Raw genomic sequence first — 19,285 nt, 5'->3', positions numbered from 1 at the left:
GAGCTCTGCGGAGTGTAATTTCAGCTTTCTGCCCCTTTTTCTCTGAGCTCTCTGACAAACTTTATAAATTCTGGGCTAAATGTCCAACTTATGTAGGAGGATTTGTTTCAGCTCTATCACCTGAGGCCAGTCACTTCACTGGATGTATGTATGTAAGGGTTTACAACATCTTTGGGTGAAATGCGTCAGTGGGTGGCATCACATCTGCCCTAATCTGGTACCAATAAAGCTTGCTGCAGTTCTGCAAAAAAACAAGTAGAATGATGTTTGTGTGTGTTGGCCTTGGAAAAGAGAAGATGGATCTTAAAGAGACTGTGCTTCTGTGGTTGGCCATTGCATGAGCTTGTTTGGAGCAGTATCATCCAGACATTCTCTGCCCTGTAAGACGTGACTCAGCTAACGCGTTTCTCTAAATGGGTTTAATGAAGGTCCTCCTATGTTGTAAGTAAGTGATTGTAAAGGTAAGTGATAGTTTACATTACCACAGCCCCACTAAATACAAATCAGAGCCCGATCTTGATTCAGCGATGCGCACGAGAGCCGACGCTCTCTCGGCTCTTTTGGTCCTCATTGGCCCAGATACAGAAGCAGAAAGCCTTGGTTCCCACTGCTGTCGATCAGAGGCAGTGATGAGGGCATGAGAGGGTCTTATGGACAAACAGGAGAGTGCCTGGGAGCGAGCATGCACGAGTGCCCCCATAGCATGTGGGTTGGAATGGGGGCACTCGGCGGGGTGTTGGAGCGAGGAGAGGCAGCGGGGGACCCCAAAAGAGGAGGATCGGGTGGCTCTGTGAATAAGGATTACACAGAGCAGGCAATAATGTTATTTAATTAAAAAAATCACTTTAAGCTCAGGTGAAATGCATCCGTGGATGGTGTCTGACGGGGGGGGGGGGGGGGGGGAGAGAACGACTACCTGACCTATTCTGACATCAATAAACCAGCAACAAAATGCCACAGAGTGCGGTTTATGTGTTTGCTAGGCTGCAGGGGAGAAGATAGAACCCGGAGAGGCTGAGCCCTCATGGCTGATGGTTTCTTGTGCTTGCCTGGAGCGGTGCCATATATACAGGTTTGGTTTCACACAGAGGTTTTCATGTCGGAATTTACCTTCTTTGCATTCCAGGGCCACCCGCGACTCCAGATTGTCCATCTGCAGCTGCAAACGCTTCAAGGTGCGGTCCGCATCCCTTGATTTGCGCTTGTAGGCGATCAGCACGATGATGATGATTAGCAAGAGGAGCCCACCACCTCCACCGATGCCAATAATTGCCGGAAGGGTCAGAAGGCTGTCGGAATAGATCTGCAGGGTTCCCGGTGAGAATTCAAAACCTCCGGCTTTAATCTGAAAGAGTTATTAGAACAAAAAAAAAAAAAAAAGTCAGATACATAAAAGGTAAGCTCGATATACTGCAAGCAACTGTTTAAACCTTTAAGGGTCAGGTCACTCAAAAAGGATAGATTAGTTTGAGTAGATGTCAGAACTATGAACCAGCCACACTTATGTCTTTTGTGACTTCATAGTGACAATTCTGCACCTCAGTTCCCAGCTCCGCCCACCTGCTACAATAATTACAGTCTTGGACCTTGCATGTTTTTGTACAGAAATTGCACATGGTAGTGGGTGAAGGTATTAGATCTGAGGATGAGATCCTGACACTGCAATTCCCAATCAATGTAAGAAGTCAGTTTTAGGTGGACTTGCCCTTTAAGGCCCCTTTCACACATGCGGACATTATGTCCGTATTTCATCCATCCGTTTACGGATGAAATAAGGACATACATGCATTCCTATGGGATAGCGGGTGTGTGCAGATAAACATCCGCAGAGACCCGCTATTGTCCGATTCTGCAGAAGGAGGAAAATCCTATTTTTCTATCCGTCTGCAGAGCGGATCGGATGAACACGGACAGACGGAGAGCGGAGAGCTGACAGGGCGGTCCCTGCACAGTGTGCAGAGACCACCCTGTCCACCGCCGGCTCAGCGGGGCCAACGGAGCGATCCCCGCTGAGCAAGCGGATTATCACGGGGCGGATCATTACTGATCCGTCCCGTGTGAAAGAGGCCTAAAACTATCACCGCAGTCTATTTATCTAAAGACAATGCAGAGAAAAACACATTGTTCCGTTTTCACCTGATGTCATCAAAAAGACAACTATTTTTCACATAAAGCATACATAGGATGAAGATCCTATCGCACCCAAGGTGGAAAAAAATTAAAAAATACAACCCCCATCCACGATGAGCTTGGAACTAATTCAACAGCATAGGTTGCAGATTCGGGCCTTTTTGCACCCTGCTCCTGCTGAAACACCAAAGATGGCTGCCTCTTCTGCCCTCCCCTTGGCCTGACCAAAATGGCTGTAACACTTTTTTTTGGGACCATATGAAGGCAATACATTGAAAGCTGTCAGGGTCAAGATAATATGAGGTTTCGAAGTGTACAGTGAGAAAGTTCCCAGCCAGTACTTGAGCCATCGGCGCTCTTATTAACCATTAGAGCAGTGGTCATCAACCCTGTCCTCAGGACCCACTAACAGGTCAGGTTTGCAAGATAACTGAAATACATCACAGGTGATATCAATTGCTGCTCAGTGATTGCAGTATTGTAGTCTGCATCTCCCCAAGCTAATACATAAAACCTGGCCTGTTAGTGGGCCCCGAGGACGGTCTTGCTGCATTAGACCTCGCCCTCATGACCCGTGCGTTTTTTTTTTTTTTTGTTTGTTTTTTTTATTATTCAGGATTGTGCTACTGTAACTGGCAATTGCGTGGTCATGCAACACTGTATCCAAATTAAATAGATTTTTTTTTTTTTCACTCAAATTGAGCGCTTTTGGTGGTATTTAATTGCCACAGGTTTTTTCAATTTTTTTGCTATAGTAACAAAAAATTACCAAAACTGTACAAAATTTTTTTTTGTAAAATAGACAGTCTAAGCCTCTAAGGGAATTTAGTAAGAGACGTGGGGAGTTTTTTGAAGGTGCAATTTTTTTGGAACAGAAATAGAAGAAATTAAATGAAATTTGTTTTTCCCCACAATTATTTTTTTTTTACATACTGTCACCAGTACAGTACATCATCATATGACTGGTGTGGTGGTGAACGGGGATACTGAATGAAAAACAAAAAATGGAAATCGTTTTTATTAAATTTTTTATTCATTTTTTTCTTTTTCAGGATTTTTTTTGTTACATACTCTCATCAGAATAGTCCAGTGTCACCATAATGATACTGGACTACTCTGGGGGGGGGGGGGGGGGGTTTATCAGGGATTATATTTTTTTTAGCACTGTTTATTGCTTATAATAATGATCACTGTTATAAGCAATGGTTTTAGTTGTTATTAATGTATATGTAAATCGCTGCGTAAACTGATGGCGCTATATACGGTAAGTACTTTAAATAATAATAATAATAAATGGCTCTCATTCATGACAGATTGCTTACTATTGTGATCTGTGATTGGCTACAGCTAATCACATGGTACAGGGTGCTATGATTGTCCCAGGTATCCTGTGATAGTGGTGGGCCAATCACAGCATCACAATAGCAAGCAGTCATGAATCAAAGCCATTCAAGACTGTTTTGCTTACATGTGATTGCTATAATTGGTCATAGCTATTGCACATGATACCCCGGACACTCAGAGTGGCCAGGTACCAAGCACCAAGATCATGGATTTTTATTTTATTTTTTTTAACATTGTTTATTGCTTATAACAGTAATGATCACTGTTCTAAGCAATGATTTTAACTGTTATTAATGGCTTTCATTCAAGACATATTGCTTACTATTGTGATCTGTGATTGGCTACAGCTAATCACATGGTACAGGGTGCTATGATTGTCCCAGGTATCATGTGATAGCGGTGGGCCAATCACAGCATCACAATAGCGAGCAAGCAGTTGTGAATGGAAGCTTACATATGATTGCTATAATTGGTCATAGCTATTGCACATGATACCCGGACACTCAAAGCGGCCAGGTACCAAGCACCAAGATCATGCTTTTTTTTTTAACACTGTTTATTGCTTATAATAGTAATGATCACGGTTCTAAGCAATGGTTTTAACTGTTATTAATGGCTTTCATTCAAGACAGATTGCTTACTATTGTGATCTGTGATTGGCTACAGCTAATCACATGGTACAGGGTGCTATGATTGTCCCAGGTATCATGTGATAGCGTTGGGCCAATCACAGCATCACAATAGCGAGCAAGCAGTCGTGAATGGAAGCTTACATATGATTGCTATAGTTGGTCATAGCTATTGCACATGATACCCCGGACACTCAAAGCGGCCAGGTACCAAACACAAAGATCATGGATCAGGGTATCGCGCCTCTCCGCGCCCCAGTGGGCATGTGCCAAGCGATGCACAGTCAAAGTTGCTTAACCTGCAGCTGCTGCTCACAGTACATGTACTGTGGGCGAGCGGCAAGTGGTTAAGGTAAAAAACGTTTCTTAGCAAGCCTTCTTTAACTTAAATGGCAGGCAGCTTGGTCAATAGCGCCAAAATATCAGTTTTTATGCCGGTGATCTAACATCTACTTGGCCATCATGTTGCTGCGTAGAGGACAGCATACATACCGTGACTTTGTGCTGTCCTGTAAGGTTTGGCGATTCGCACAGAAGCTGCGTCTCAGACACGGTTAGGGCGCATGGGGTGTCACCAATCAAGACTGTATAGTTGAGACGGAAGTTCCCAGGTACCGCCGGTAATATATTACGACCCTGAGAAGAAGAGAACAAATGGCAGTCTTAGTTTTAGATGCTCTGCTGCAAAGAGAAATTGAAGGAGAAAGGTGTAGACAGGCCGGTAGTTGCGCCATGACCCTCACTCACCTTGATGATAAGAGGAGAGCTGGGCTTTAGCTCCAGGTTCCCGGATGGAGTGAGGGGCTCAAACACAGGGTCAGCGTAGTACGTGAAGCTGGTCATATTCACGATGAGCAGCGCCTGGACGTTGTCCATGATGAAGCCGATCTCGTCTGGTTTGTCTCCGAGTTCCGGCGGAATTCTCAGGGGGTTTTCAATGGAAGGGGCCAGACAAACCATGGTAGTGTCATTATAAACCGTACAGTTCTAGATGGGGAAATCACAAGGCAATTAAAGTCCAGGCTCACCTCTGTCACACCTCCCAACACATATCTAGTAGTCTCCGATTAGCACTCACGTTTTCACGTTCCACCTCGCCATACTTTGCCCGGATCTTTGGTTCCCTAATAGTTGCCAGGTTCAGTCCGGACACAATCAACGGAGTCCCACCACTGCAAAAAGAACAACCCTGCTTAAAGCCGGACTCCAGGAAGATATCAAAGATACAAATTAGAGTCGTTCTGTATTTAGCAATACACCATTAAAGGTCGTATTCCAGTAATCAAATCAACATTAAATGCATTGCTGTACTGTGGTGCAATTCATTCTGAATATCACCCAACGAACCTTGCCGAAAAGCATGCCATGCCAGAATTGGTCATACATCATTTTTTGGCAGGGCAGGTTAGCGCCATGTCAAGATGAGTTGGGGTACAATTCAGAGTGAATGCCAACACACTGCACCAATGCAGTCAACGTTTGTTGCTGCATGTTGCACAAAAGCCACGGTAACATATGCGCTACTACAATGTCATAATGTGAACAGGTCCCACCATGTGTTGTTTTTTAAATGTGACTTGGTATCAGGCTCTTGTAATCTTCTGTACCAGGGGTCTCCAAACTTTTTAAAGGGACAGTTTACTATCCTTCAGACTTTAGGAGGACCAGATTGAGGCTGGTGGGGGAAGAAAATGTCTTGGGTGCAGCATCAGTGAGAATCACTACTGACCACCTCAAGCTTGGTGGTCATTAGGAGGAACAGTGTCCTATCATTGGTATGGGGGGGGGGGGGGGGTAGTGCCCCATTATTGGTATAGTGGGATGAATAGTGCCCCATCTTTGGTATCAGTGGGAGGAATAGTGCCCCATCTTTGGTATCAGTGGGAGGACTAGTGCCCCATCTTTGGTATCAGTGGGAGGACTAGTGCCCCATCTTTGGTATCAGTGGGAGGACTAGTGCCCCATCTTTGGTATCAGTGGGAGGACTAGTGCCCCATCTTTGGTATCAGTGGGAGGACTAGTGCCCCATCTTTGGTATCAGTGGGAGGACTAGTGCCCCATCTTTGGTATCAGTGGGAGGACTAGTGCCCCATCTTTGGTATCAGTGGGAGGACTAGTGCCCCATCTTTGGTATCAGTGGGAGGACTAGTGCCCCATCTTTGGTATCAGTGGGAGGACTAGTGCCCCATCTTTGGTATCAGTGGGAGGACTAGTGCCCCATCTTTGGTATCAGTGGGAGGACTAGTGCCCCATCTTTGGTATCAGTGGGAGGACTAGTGCCCCATCTTTGGTATCAGTGGGAGGACTAGTGCCCCATCTTTGGTATCAGTGGGAGGACTAGTGCCCCATCTTTGGTATCAGTGGGAGGACTAGTGCCCCATCTTTGGTATCAGTGGGGGGACTAGTGCCCCATCTTTGGTATCAGTGGGGGGACTAGTGCCCCATCTTTGGTAACAGTGGGGGGACTAGTGCCCCATCTTTGGTAACAGTGGGAGGACTAGTGCCCCATCTTTGGTAACAGTGGGAGGACTAGTGTCCCATCTTTGGTATCAGTGGGGGGACTAGTGCCCCATCTTTGGTAACAGTGGGGGGACTAGTGTCCCATCTTTGGTAACAGTGGGAGGACTAGTGCCCCATCTTTGGTAACAGTGGGAGGACTAGTGCCCCATCATTGTTATCAGTGGGAGGACTAGTGCCCCATCATTGTTATCAGTGGGAGGACTAGTGCCCCATCATTGTTATCAGTGGGAGGACTAGTGCCCCATCATTGGTATCAGTGGGAGGACTAGTGCCCCATCATTGGTATCAGTGGGAGGACTAGTGCACCATCTTTGGTATCAGTGGGAGGAATAGTGCCCCATCATTGGCATAGTGGGAGGAATAGTGCCCCATCATTGGCATAGTGGGAGGAATAGTGCACCATTATTGGTATTAGTGGGAGGACTAGTGCCCCATCATTGGTATTAGTGGGAGGACTAGTGCCCCATCATTGGTATTAGTGGGAGGAATAGTGCCCCATCATTGGCAATGTGGGAGGAATAGTGCCCCATCATTGGCAATGTGGGAGGAATAGTGCCCCATCATTGGTATCAGTGGAAGAAACACTGCCCCATTTTTGGTGTCAGTGGAAAGAATAGTGTCCCATCAATGATATCAGTGGGATGAATAGTTGGTGTCAGTGGGAAGAACAGTGCCTCATATCACTGAGAGGAATAGTGTCCAAGTGCCGTATAAAGACTAGCAAAGGGCCGGATTCGGCACTCTGGCCACAGTTTGGAGACCACTGTTCTGTACAACAGAGCTCAGACTGAGGAAGAAAGAAGCAACACAATCAGCTGCACTGCAGTATTCGTGTGCCAACAAGAACATGCTGATAGGAGAGAGTAATGGCAGTGAGAGGAGTGCATCACTGTGCTGCTTCTCCTTTCACTGTCCAGTCACAGGCTAGGGGAGGGAGAAGTAGAGAAAAAACGACGTCTCCTCTTTTGCCAGAGAGGGCTGTACTGCACGGCAGAGCTGTGCAAATCTCACAGTTGGGACGGACAAACATACAAATCCTTTTGGCAGGTTAATCAGCGCCATATACGTATTTTGCAGTTTGCCCGGAATTTGGATTGAAAGTTGCATCATCCAGACAGATCACAGACCTCTGCTGCCATTGTGATAAGCTGTGTGTATTACCTGGTGATGCTCCACTCTGGTTCGATTTTCTGCACTGTGGGGTCCTCCGTGTAATTGTACTTCACCTCGGGGTTGCGCAGCACAGCTCGATTGATGTGGATCTGAATTTCCGCACTGGATGGAATCTGTCCCTGCGGGGTTTTACAGCGAATTTCTTTGGCTGTTCTCCTAGAAGAGGAACAAAAACAGAAACAAACATTAAAAATTCCCCAAAAAAAAAAACGAATGGCTTTATTTAACTTTTTTTTTTTTTTGGCTCAGTGACTTTCTCCATCTCAGATAAACAAAGCATGCAGGATCAGAATGGCTCCTGCTGCCATCAAGACCAACAAAGGAATATTAAATTATACAGAATTGTTCATTCTCCCATTTAACATAATCTGTTTCTGCACCCTTTCAGGCCAACCCTCCTACTTACCAACCCCTTCCCCACTCGCACCAAGCAATGCCTGACGAACCAGTGTTATAAAGCTGAACTGTATGCATAGAAGACTTTCCCTCGTCTCCCTCTCCTCTATCAACATGCAATTGCATGGGGGCCCTAGTTTGGGGAGAGGGGTCAGTAGGCTCCTTTATACGTCACAGCACCCTCCATCAATCATCTTTTAAGAGCATTATAGGAAAGAACACATTCCTGGGGTCCCTTTAGACGTGCATGTGCAGCTTTGCCAACCTATCAGATTGAAAATTACTGACACAACACCTAAAATTTAGTGGCACAGCCAATTTTTTTTACTGGCATTTCCAAAAATTACAGTTTTAAGTGCAAATTTCAGTATTTAGACTACAAACAAATACAATATGCAATTAGCAATGTGGTTTAAAGAGGAAGTAAACCCTGATGAGTTTACTTCCTCTTTCATTCCCTGCAAAGGCAAAGCATAATGGACTACTGTGCATCGCATAGTACCCCATTATGTGTCACTTACCTGACACAGGAGCCAGCGAAGTCGCCGCTGTCCCCTGTAGTCCGCCGCATCCATCTTGTTGGTGGGGTCTCGCAGCTCCGCCGCTGTCATTCGGCGAAGCCGCGATGACGTCACTCCTGCGCATGCGCACGGGAGCCGACACGCGCGGCAGATCCGTTGCTGAGAATGCCGCGCTCAGTGCGCCTGCGTGCCGCTGTTTTCGGGCAAATATCTCCTAAACCATATAGGTTTAGGAGATATTGCTTGGACCTACAGGTAAGCCTTAATCTAGGCTTACCTGTAGGTCAAAGTGGTTTGTAAGGGTTTACAACCACTTTAATACCTTAAAGTGGTTTTAAACCCTTACAGACCACTTTAACCTACAGGTAAGCCTAGATTAAGGCCAAAATAAAATAAAATAAAGAGAAGGCCGCCCCTTTAAATATCCTTCGATTTACAAGGCAGTCTACACTGGCCCCCGGAAACGCATTCTGCGCCGTGTCAGACGCCGCTTTCTGGCAGGCGGCTGGGAAACATTTGGGGAAAAAAATAAATAATAATATCCGCGGTATAAAAAGCCTAAGCTGAACTAACAGTCTGTATCACATGTTCACCCTGCAAACAGCAGCTATTAGCGCTGATAACCACCAATTACCACAGGAAAATATTTAAAGACCTGTTCTATTATCATTCGTAATCTAGAAATTATGCACTTGAAATCCTATGGAAGGCAAAGGAAGACGGGAGAAGCAGCCTGTGGGCACAAGGCAAACACTTAAACCCACGGCTGCCAGACAAAAGAAGTCTGACGGCGGAGCGTCTTACTGATGAGGCTCGGCGGCTTTTGCTTCTTTCAATAGCTTCAAGAGTCGAACGCGTAGGTTGTAGGAACAGGTGTGTCTTACTTCCTGAGTGTAAGCTCTTGGGACAAGAACAGAAACGCAATACAGCTTTGATGCATAACTGTTCCGTCCTGACTTTCGAGTTCAATCGTGTTTTAGTTATATTATCAAATCTGAACATCCATTTAATACCTCTTATCTCTCATTTAGATACAAAAGCACCAACATATTCCACAGTGCTGTACAAAGAACTGAGCCAGTCACATCAGTCTCTGCACCACAGGAGCTTACACTCTAATGACCCCATCACAGTCACAATATTAGTATACACTTATATAGGTCTGACATAATCTGCAGTGCCACACAGAGAATACAGAGACAGTCACATCAGTCTCTGCACCAGAGGAGCTTACACTCTAATGTCCGATCAGTGTCGCACACTAATCTACATCTATATAGCTCTGACATATGCCGCAGTGCTGTACATAGAATACTGAAGCAAGTCACGTTAGTCACTGCACCAGCAGAGCTTACATTCTAAACACTGTCACACTATCATTATACATTCATATAGCTCAGACATATTCTGCTGGGCCATACAGAGAATATTTATATATCTCTGACATATTTTGTATTGCTGTACAGAGAATACCAAGTCTCCTCAGTGTCTGCACCAGCAGAGCTTACACTCTAATACTATCATTATACATTTATATGGTTCTGACATTCTGCTGTGGCATACAGAGAATACCGAGACAGTTACATCAGTCTTTGAACCAGAGGAGCTTACACTCTAATGTCTCATCACAGTCACACATTTAATATAGATTTATATAGCTGCAGTGCTGTACAGAGAATGCTGAGCCATTAACATATCTGCACTAGAGGTACTTATACACCAACGCCCCCACCACAGTCACATCCTCTTATTTTATACTATATATATATATATATATATATATATATATATATATATATATATATATATATATATATATATATATATATATATATATATATATATATATATATATATATATATATATAGAGAGAGAGAGAGAGAGAGAGAGAGAGAGACAGAGAGAGAGAGAGAGATGAAATTCTGTAGTGCTGTACAGAGAACAGTCAGGTCAGTCTCTGCACCAGAGGAGCTTACACTCTGTCACCTCCACAGTCATACACTATTATTAAACGTATATTATTATTATACAATTACATAGCTCTAAAATATACCGTAGTGCTGTACAGAGATCACTGAGGCATTCACATCAGTCTCTGTACCAGAGGAGCTTACACTCTTATGTTCCACCACAGTCACACACCATTATTAGACATTTATATACGTTTGACACATTCTCCATTGCTGTACAGAACACGATTCACTTCAGTCCCAGGGGAGCTTACACTCTAATGCGTTATGACAGTGACATTTTTATTACTATACATTTATGCAGCTCTGACATATTCCACAGCACTGTACAGCGGACATACCAACAGCTTAAGATATGAGCTTACACTTCAATAACCCCTGCCCACAGCAACAAACACTAATGTGGGAAGAATCCCCTTGGCCAATCACCCTTCCATTATATTTTAGGATTATGAAAGGAAACTATTAACACCTAAAAATTCCTGGAAAGGAATGGAAAGAACAAGTAAACCCCACGTAGATACTGTCCTTGCTAGGAAGTGAACCTAGGAACCCAAATCCAGCAAACTGATAACCACTGAGCCACCAAGTATAGCGCCAAATAAGCAATCTATAGCCTCTTCAGCTGTTACGGTGGTCAAACACACTGGGCATAGACAGACTAGAGATGGATAGATAAGGCAGTAGGTTGCCTTGATCCATTCTGTTGCGTTTTGAGGGGGAACGTTGGTTGCTAGAAAACTGGCCTTTGAATGGCTATCATTGGATCAGGAAGCCCCACCAGGCATTGGAATCAATCTGCTGTAATAACCCAGGCTGACCATTCCTTCATGGCCTTACCATGAAAAGCTGCAGGGTCGTCCTCCAATTTCCACAGACACATCACTGCCAGCATTGAGATTGGTTCCCTCTATAGTAATCCAGGTACCTCCAGAGAGCGGGCCGCGGGCAGGGGTCACACGATTAAAATGAGGACTCTGCCAAAAGAATTTTAAATACATGAGAACCAGTTGCTTGGTGAAAAGTGGCCATTTATAGTAATTAGATACGTGGTTGGTAACTTACCACAAAGGTGAAAGATTTTGGAGCAGTGGTCATGTAATCCTTGGAGCAATCTCTAATACAGACTTCCACGGTGGCCTCACGAGCTTGCGTTATCCTGGCCTCCCCAATCTCACACACAATCCTAAGAAGACAGTGAAACACGTTACCTTAAAGAGACCCCAGTTATTGTTTTAATATATAGGTTAATAACGCATCCATGTTTAAACATAAGTTCCTCCAAAGTCTCCTTCTTAGTGCATAAAAAGGCCATCAAAGGCCAATGGCGCCCATCGAGGAGTCACTACACCAACAGGCCTGCAGAATCCTAAGCATTCATTGATGGCAACGTGAACATGTAATTGCTCAGAGAAGCCACTGCTGACCATGTCCATGTCCTTACCTCCTAGGTCCTTCACTGGGACCATGCTGGTTTTGGCAGCCTGATCTCTCTTATACAATTCTTTATTGGGGATTTTGGATACAAGCAATCATGGCAACATAGCAAAAGGTATACAAACATCACGTAATGCACATACATGCTTACCATAACATGCAACAAAAGGAATAAAAAAAAGATCATTAATGTCTGTTGGTCTCTACATCGGGTGTCACATTAGGAGGAATTTTCTAAAACTGGAGAGTGCAAAATCTTGTGCAGCTCTGCAAAGAAACCCACCAGCTTCCAGGTTTTACGGTCAAAGCTTAATTTATCAAGCCAAATTTAGAAGCTGATTGGCTACCATGCACAGCTTCACTAGGTGCTCCAGTTTTAGTAAATCTCCCCGTTTGTGGTTCAGTTGTATTACAACAATTGGCAAGTGTATCGTAGAGGGCTGAGGGTACGTGGTGTGTTCTACTTTCATGTAGGCTTGTGTTTGTGCGGGTAAATGGGATAGGTTTAGGATGGAATGCATGGATATTTCAATTAAGGGGGCATAGGCAGTAGTCAGAGAAACAAGAAAGGGGTGAGTTCGCGAAAAGTAGTATATAATATAGGTAGGGGGGGAAATGTTGGTTGGGGTGAGGGTTTCAAAGCAATGGAGAGATAGAAAATCATAAAAGATCAAGCTTAGGGATGGGGGAAACCCTTGGTGAAAAGGTAGGTGGGGATGAGGTATATATGTATAAAAGAGAGGCTCGAACTCAGAGCAAAGCACAGCTTCCTCCCAGAGGAACACTGGAGCTTGGACAGCGAGAGTGGAAATGCTGAAGATGAAGGATCGTCTGGAAAAGCATTGCCACTTTGAATAATGGCTTAGGTAAGAAATGGCGAGTTGGGGTAGGTGTGGTTTAAAGCAATAGAGAGATAATAAATCATAAAAGGGGCAAGTGCTTAGGGATGCGGGGAAATGATGGGTTATGGTGGGTGGGTTCACAGCAATGGAGAGACAGAAAATCATAAAAGGGGATAGCGCTTAGGGATGGGGGGAACCTTTGGTGAAAAGGTATGTAGGGATAAGGTATATATGTATAACAAAAAGGAAAAAAAGAAGGCAGGGGGAATATCAAGTATGAAGCATAGGAGGGTAGAGTAGAATGTATGTATATTTACCCAGCAGAGGTCAATTTGGTGTTGCCCCAATGTGAGGCCGGAACCGGCCAAATCTTTGCAAGGCTACCCTAACATTCTTGTAGACGCATGAATGTACAGGTACTTTGCTCTACACGTACCATGAAAAATAATCACCACTGATCTATGTTGTTCCACAGAAACACACCCCATATTAGGCCAGATATTGATGCTGGACAGTCACTCAAACGCTAAAGAAATATTTCTTCCGGCTTGCCATTAAACACATCTCCCCCCCACCAGGTGATACTTACTGCTCTGCACTGATGTATTCACTTTCTAAGGGGACACACATAACTTGCCCGACCCTCACACCGAACCGGATGTCATCAAATCTCAGTCCGAGGTTCTCACCAATGATGGTGAGCCGGGTTCCTCCTTGCCTGGGGCCGGTTTCAGGAGAGAGCTGTAAGAAATAGGTAGAACACATGAACAATTGTAAAGTGCCTATTACAGGTGAATCCCATCTTATTATGGCATCATGCTTTTTACACAGTAGGTAAAAAATCTTCATTATAGCATAAATGTTGTTTCAGGTGCAGCTATTTCTCATGTTATCTTTTCTGTCCATCTGTACAACATTTTAACAAAAGCTGTATTGGTAGAAGGATGGGCCCAGAAGTAGGTAAAATCAAGCCTGAAATTTAATTGTAGAGGCAACTATCTGTCAAAATGGGTGTCACTAGGTTTCTGGAGTAGTCCCGAAAGTATGTAAAGCAGTGGTCTCCAAACTGCATGTTTATCTGGCCCTTGGGGCAGTATTTTATTCACTGACGCCAACGAAGGGGCATAGTTCCTCCCAATGACACCAACAATGAGGTCCAATGAATGACACCAATGATGCAGGATCATTCCTCTCAGTGACACCAAGATGGAGCACATTTCCTCTCAATGACACCAACGAAGGGACATAGTTCCTCCCAATGACACCAATGATGGGGGACCATTCCTCTCAGTGACACCAAGATGGAGCACATTTCCTCTCAATGACACCAACGAAGGGACATAGTTCCTCCCATTGACATCAAAGATTGGGCATTGCTTACTCCAACTATGTGGGGACATTTTCTACTGCCGATGGGGACAGTCTGCTGCGCGCCCCCCTCCTCCCCCCAAACTCTGAAGGACAGTAAACTGGCACTTTGTATAGAAAGTTTTGGAGTCCCCTGATCTAAAGGATGGAACTGCCACAAATCTGAGTCCAATAAAAGTGTATTTTTTAAGAAAAGAGGTCAGAAAATTTCCCTTTTTGGGGCTTACATGTTGAATGATTAAAAGGATTCGAAATTGGGACAATACTGGGATAAATTAATTGTGTGAACATTCATGTTAAAAATTACTTGGGATCAGAGCACAGCATGGCTTCCTCCCAGGGCAAAACTGGAGCTTGGGCAGTGAGAGTGGCAATGCTGAAGATGGAGGATCAGCTGGAAAAGCGTTGCCACTTTGAATAATGAAGAAGAGAGAAATTAAAGGATCAACCAAATACTTTAAAATGAAATGGCAGCACACAGTAAGAGCATGTATAGGTTGGACTTGATGGACTTGTCTTTTTTCATCCTCACCTACTATGTATTTTTAGAGCCAAAGCCTTTAACTCCTCCCTGCCCAGCCCTGGCATCCCTTAAAGCCGAAGTAAACCCATCGATTTAACAGTTTGAAAAAAAGTTACATTCCTGGCATGCCGGGACACAACTGTCACATTGATTGAGAGCACAGCCAAATCATCCAATGGCTGGTGTCATAACTGATCAGATGTGCAGCATCAGAGATAAAATGATTATTCTACCACTTCATAAAACTCTGGTTCGGCCACATCTGGAGTATACTGTCCAGTTCTGGTCACCAATCCTCAGAAAGAATGTGCTGGAACTGGAGAGAGCTCAGAGAAGGGTAACAAAATAAAATGAATATGGGGACTGGAGGACCTCAAATACAAGCAACGACTACAAGCGCACATTTTTTTCTCCCTGGAAGGGAGACGCTTAAGAGGAGATTTGATCGCCATATACAAATATCTCAACGGTGATCCCAGTGTAGGTGGGAAACTATTCCGTCTCAGGGAGTGTAAGAGGACACGGGGCCACACAATGAGATTGTAAGAGAATCGGCTTAACCTTAAGCTGCGTAGGGAGTTTTCCACTGTCAGGGTGGTAAGGACGTGGAACGCTCTTCCACAATCAGTGGTGTCAACAGGAAGTATTGATAGATTTAAAAGCCTCTTGGATGTGCATCTTAGCAAACAATATACAGGGATATAGGAAATGATCATCTATACCAGGGGTCAAATTTTCTAAACAAAGGGACAATTTATTGTTCCTGAAGCCCCATACACACTATCAGTTTTTCTGCTGAGTTTCTCCTTCCGATTTACCAAAACCATATAATATGAGGTCAAACCTTAGGAGTTTCATTGTGTATGCAATCAGGCAGGCCCTTGTACTACATGGTTTTGGTAAACCTGAAGGAAAAACTTAGCAGAGAAACTGATAGTGTATATGGGGCTTTAGACTTTAGGGGGCCTGGACTATGACCAGTGGTAGTGGAAATTTTCCTGGAATCAGTGGAAGTAAACATCGCCCCATTTGGTTTTTAGGGGAGGCGCCATGCCCTGTCAATGGGTGGAATAGAGCCCCATTATTGGTGTCAGTGGAAGATATTGTGCTTCGTTGTTTGGGTCAGTTGGCATAATAGTGTCTCGTATCAGTGGGAGGATTAGTGTCCCAAGGGCCAGATAAAGGCAGGCAAAGGGCCGCAGTTTGGAGACCACTGATGTACACGAACCCACACAGGTTGAACTGCATGGAATATTGTCTTTATTTAACCTTACCTGCTATGTAACTATGCCAGTTGAAGATGAAACACAGGCAAAGATGGCAAAACCATGGGAGGGTTTACTTTCACTTTAATTTGGTTCTTTTCACCGGACGGCAGGAAGCGTTGGATGATCATATGACCACTGTGATTGGCTGTCATAGAGGTCATATGATCTGGAGCCGGTCCTGCCATCTACCAATCACAAGCTAGCACAGAGAGCTGTCTCTGACTTTGAGAGCAAGCTCCTGGCACAGAAAGGTCTCTTGCCCTAGGACACATATGGGCGGCGTGGGCGTTTAGGCTTTCCTTCTTTGCCATCACCCATATGCATAACTTGGACGACAAGAGGTTAGATCGATAAAACACGGGAAATGTGCATGTATTGCAGAGAAGTATTGCATACGTTTTTATTTTTTATTTGTCCTGACATACCCTTTAAATAAAGTGAAAATGTAATCCTCCTCAAAAGTACTACACTGAACTTATTGCTAATGAAAACACTTGTTTAAAGTGTTTCACATAATGCGGGAACAAGAGGCGTGGTAGAAGCTGTGGGAAGACGCATGGTAATAGCATACGGAAAAGTCTTTGCAAACTTCTGAAAAATACTTTGCTGCATTATTTTTTTTTAGAGAGAAAATGCCCAGAGCAGCTTCATAAAACTCCTGAAACAATTTCCACGAGACAGCAACAGAACAGTCATTTTGACCCGGATAAGTGGAAACAAGTAAAACATAGGAACATCCGCCGGGGTAATAATTTCTAATCAGCAAAGGCAATAAAAATATATTTATCATAAAAAGTGGCAGTTCTGCTGCCTCCGCACACTCGTGTGTATCGCCGATCAAAGTCCTGGCCCAAACTCAGCGGCGATTCCCTCTTGGCGTGTTCATATCACACGGTAATGCGTCAGTGAAATATTCATGGGCCTGGTCCGGTTAAGGGCTTCTGAAGCAATGGTAGTTTTCACTTGGGTTCCCCGGCTTAACGACCGCGTTTCACTTTGCTGTTCAAACTCGACAGGAATGTGTGTGGATTTACAAAGAGCCCCCTGCCTGCTTACATTAACGTACAAAACATAGCAGCCTGCAGTAAGAAAGCACACACAGCGGGAGCATTACAACTTCATAACTGTCTGCGCGGATGTACAAAGGGTGGCCGGCAGTAAGCACAACTATCCGGCGCGCGCTGCTACTGCCGGACACGGCAACTTCAACTAGGGAAAATAATTCTGTATACAAGAGGAGTCCATTTGGGCATTCATTTACAAATACTTGGCAGACTAAACTTCTTTTCAACTGTGTATGCAAGGGTTTGGATGAGGGGTCTCAAACTGGTGGGCCTCCAGCTGTTGCGAAGCTACAAGTCCCGTCATGCCTCTGCCCATGGGAGTCATGCTTCTGTCAGCCTTGCAATGCCTCATGCGACTTGTAGTATCACAAACAGCTGGAGGGCCGCCAGTTTGAGACCCCTAATTTAGATGAAGGCCAATTTAAAGGGGTTGTAAACCCTTGTGTTTTTTTTACCTTAATGCATTCTATGAACAATCATTCTGTACAGCAAAGAAACAGTGGGAAAATACTACATACATAAAGTAACAAATCTGTCCTGTGCATATAATATATCTGCTAGATTGATGCCTCCCCAGAACTATGGTCCCTCTACCCCCCCAGCACTCTGACCCTTCTACACCCCAGATATCCTCCCATCACTCTGACCCCTCTACACCCCAGATATCCCCCCAGCACTCTGACCCCTCTACACCCCAGATATCCTCCCATCACTCTGACCCCTCTACACCCCAGATATCCTCCCATCACTCTAACCCCTCTACACCACAGATATCCCCCCAGCACTCTGACCCCTCTACCCCCCAGATATCCTCCCATCACTCTGACCCCTCTACACCCCAGATATCCCCCCCAGCACTCTGACCCCTCTACAACCCAGATATCCCCCCAGCACTCTGACCCCTCTACACCCCAGATATCCCCCCAGCACTCTGACCCCTCTACACCCCAGATATCCCCCCCAGCACTCTGACCCCTCTACACCCCAGATATCCCCTAGCCCCAGCACTCTGACCCCAGCAATGGACTCGCCTAACAACCAAACTTTTGGCTATGTGCCCACCTCCAGCACTGGACTCACCTATACCAATCAAGTAGGCAAAAAGAGGGGTGGGGGAGGGAGCATCCCTCCGGGCATTCCAAGCTCTTCAGTGCAAACAGTGCTGCACAGCTGGGCTCACCATGACACCATCCACAATGCCACTTCCGCAGGTGGGCTCTCAGTGCTAAAGACTCAGCAGCTCCCACTCCAGCTCCTACCCCACAGCCTCCGAGTCCCGAGCATTCAAGCTGCACGGGGTGGGGTCAGAACATCACTGGCACTCCGGCCCTGCCCCTCCCTGCTGGCAATGAAATAATAGGTATCATTCAGCACAGCATGGCGCACCGCTGCCAGCCTGCCTCCCCTGTATATTCATCACTCAGTGCCATCATGGGGCCCCCAATTTTGGGGCAGCGTGGGCTCAAGGACCAGCTGCTTTGGGGAAAGTGCAGGGGCCCCCCCATGCAGCTGGGGCCCCTGGGCAGTGCCCAGGTGTGCCCACTCATTAAGACAGCCCTGCACACCGGCCAATCAAGACAGCCAAGACCAAGAGCTGGAAGATGTCAGGGCCAGGGAGGGACTTCCCAGGCGTTGGACTCTTGGAACGAAGGTATTTTTTACCATTTGTACTGTTATAAGTTGAAAGGGCAGAAGACGGAGGGAGAATTAACAGGGTTAAACAGATGGTGAGGAGGCATCATATTTACTTTTCAGTGGTGTTTTACAGGCAGTGAAAAGACATCTTAATGCAGATTGCTTTTCAGAGGCACTGCAATTTAGTTGCACATTTAAAACATGGTCTACCTGGACAGCTTGGCTTGTTACAGGAAGTGGAACACACTCACTGGGAAGATCAACAGGTCATAAAAATGTTACAAGAGGGGCCCAGAATAAGGGAAAACTTCCGAGTTAATGCTAGAGAGAGACTGCAGAATACATGTCATGTTCTATTTTGCCCAGGGTGCTTTCATTTTGCACTGTGCAAAGTGCAAAGATAGCCCTGAGTGTCTGCGTCTCCTGCGCCTAACCCGTACGATCGTCTCGCTCCACAGAAGGCA

The 19,285-nt window shown here is 45.2% G+C and overlaps 1 protein-coding gene across 1 annotated transcript in view; it reads right to left on the bottom strand.

Annotated features, from left to right (window-relative positions):
* The window catches only part of PLXNA1 (plexin A1), a gene marked incomplete in the record, with an annotated part of 497,669 nt that overhangs the window by 79,784 nt on the left and 398,600 nt on the right, over positions 1-19,285 (bottom strand). Inside the window, 8 exon segments of the mRNA XM_077451741.1 lie at positions 1,111-1,345; positions 4,596-4,739; positions 4,851-5,090; positions 5,182-5,275; positions 7,785-7,952; positions 11,525-11,661; positions 11,750-11,870; positions 13,553-13,704. Coding sequence (XP_077307867.1) covers positions 1,111-1,345; positions 4,596-4,739; positions 4,851-5,090; positions 5,182-5,275; positions 7,785-7,952; positions 11,525-11,661; positions 11,750-11,870; positions 13,553-13,704 — 1,291 coding nt within the window.

The sequence above is a fragment of the Lithobates pipiens genome, unplaced genomic scaffold (genome assembly GCF_037356315.1).
Source record: "Lithobates pipiens isolate NorthernLeopardFrog02 unplaced genomic scaffold, aLitPip1_a1.2 Scaffold_23, whole genome shotgun sequence".
Lineage (NCBI taxonomy): Eukaryota > Metazoa > Chordata > Amphibia > Anura > Ranidae > Lithobates > Lithobates pipiens.
The sequence above is the reverse complement of the archived record's forward strand: the minus strand, read 5'-3'. Positions and strand labels throughout refer to the sequence as shown.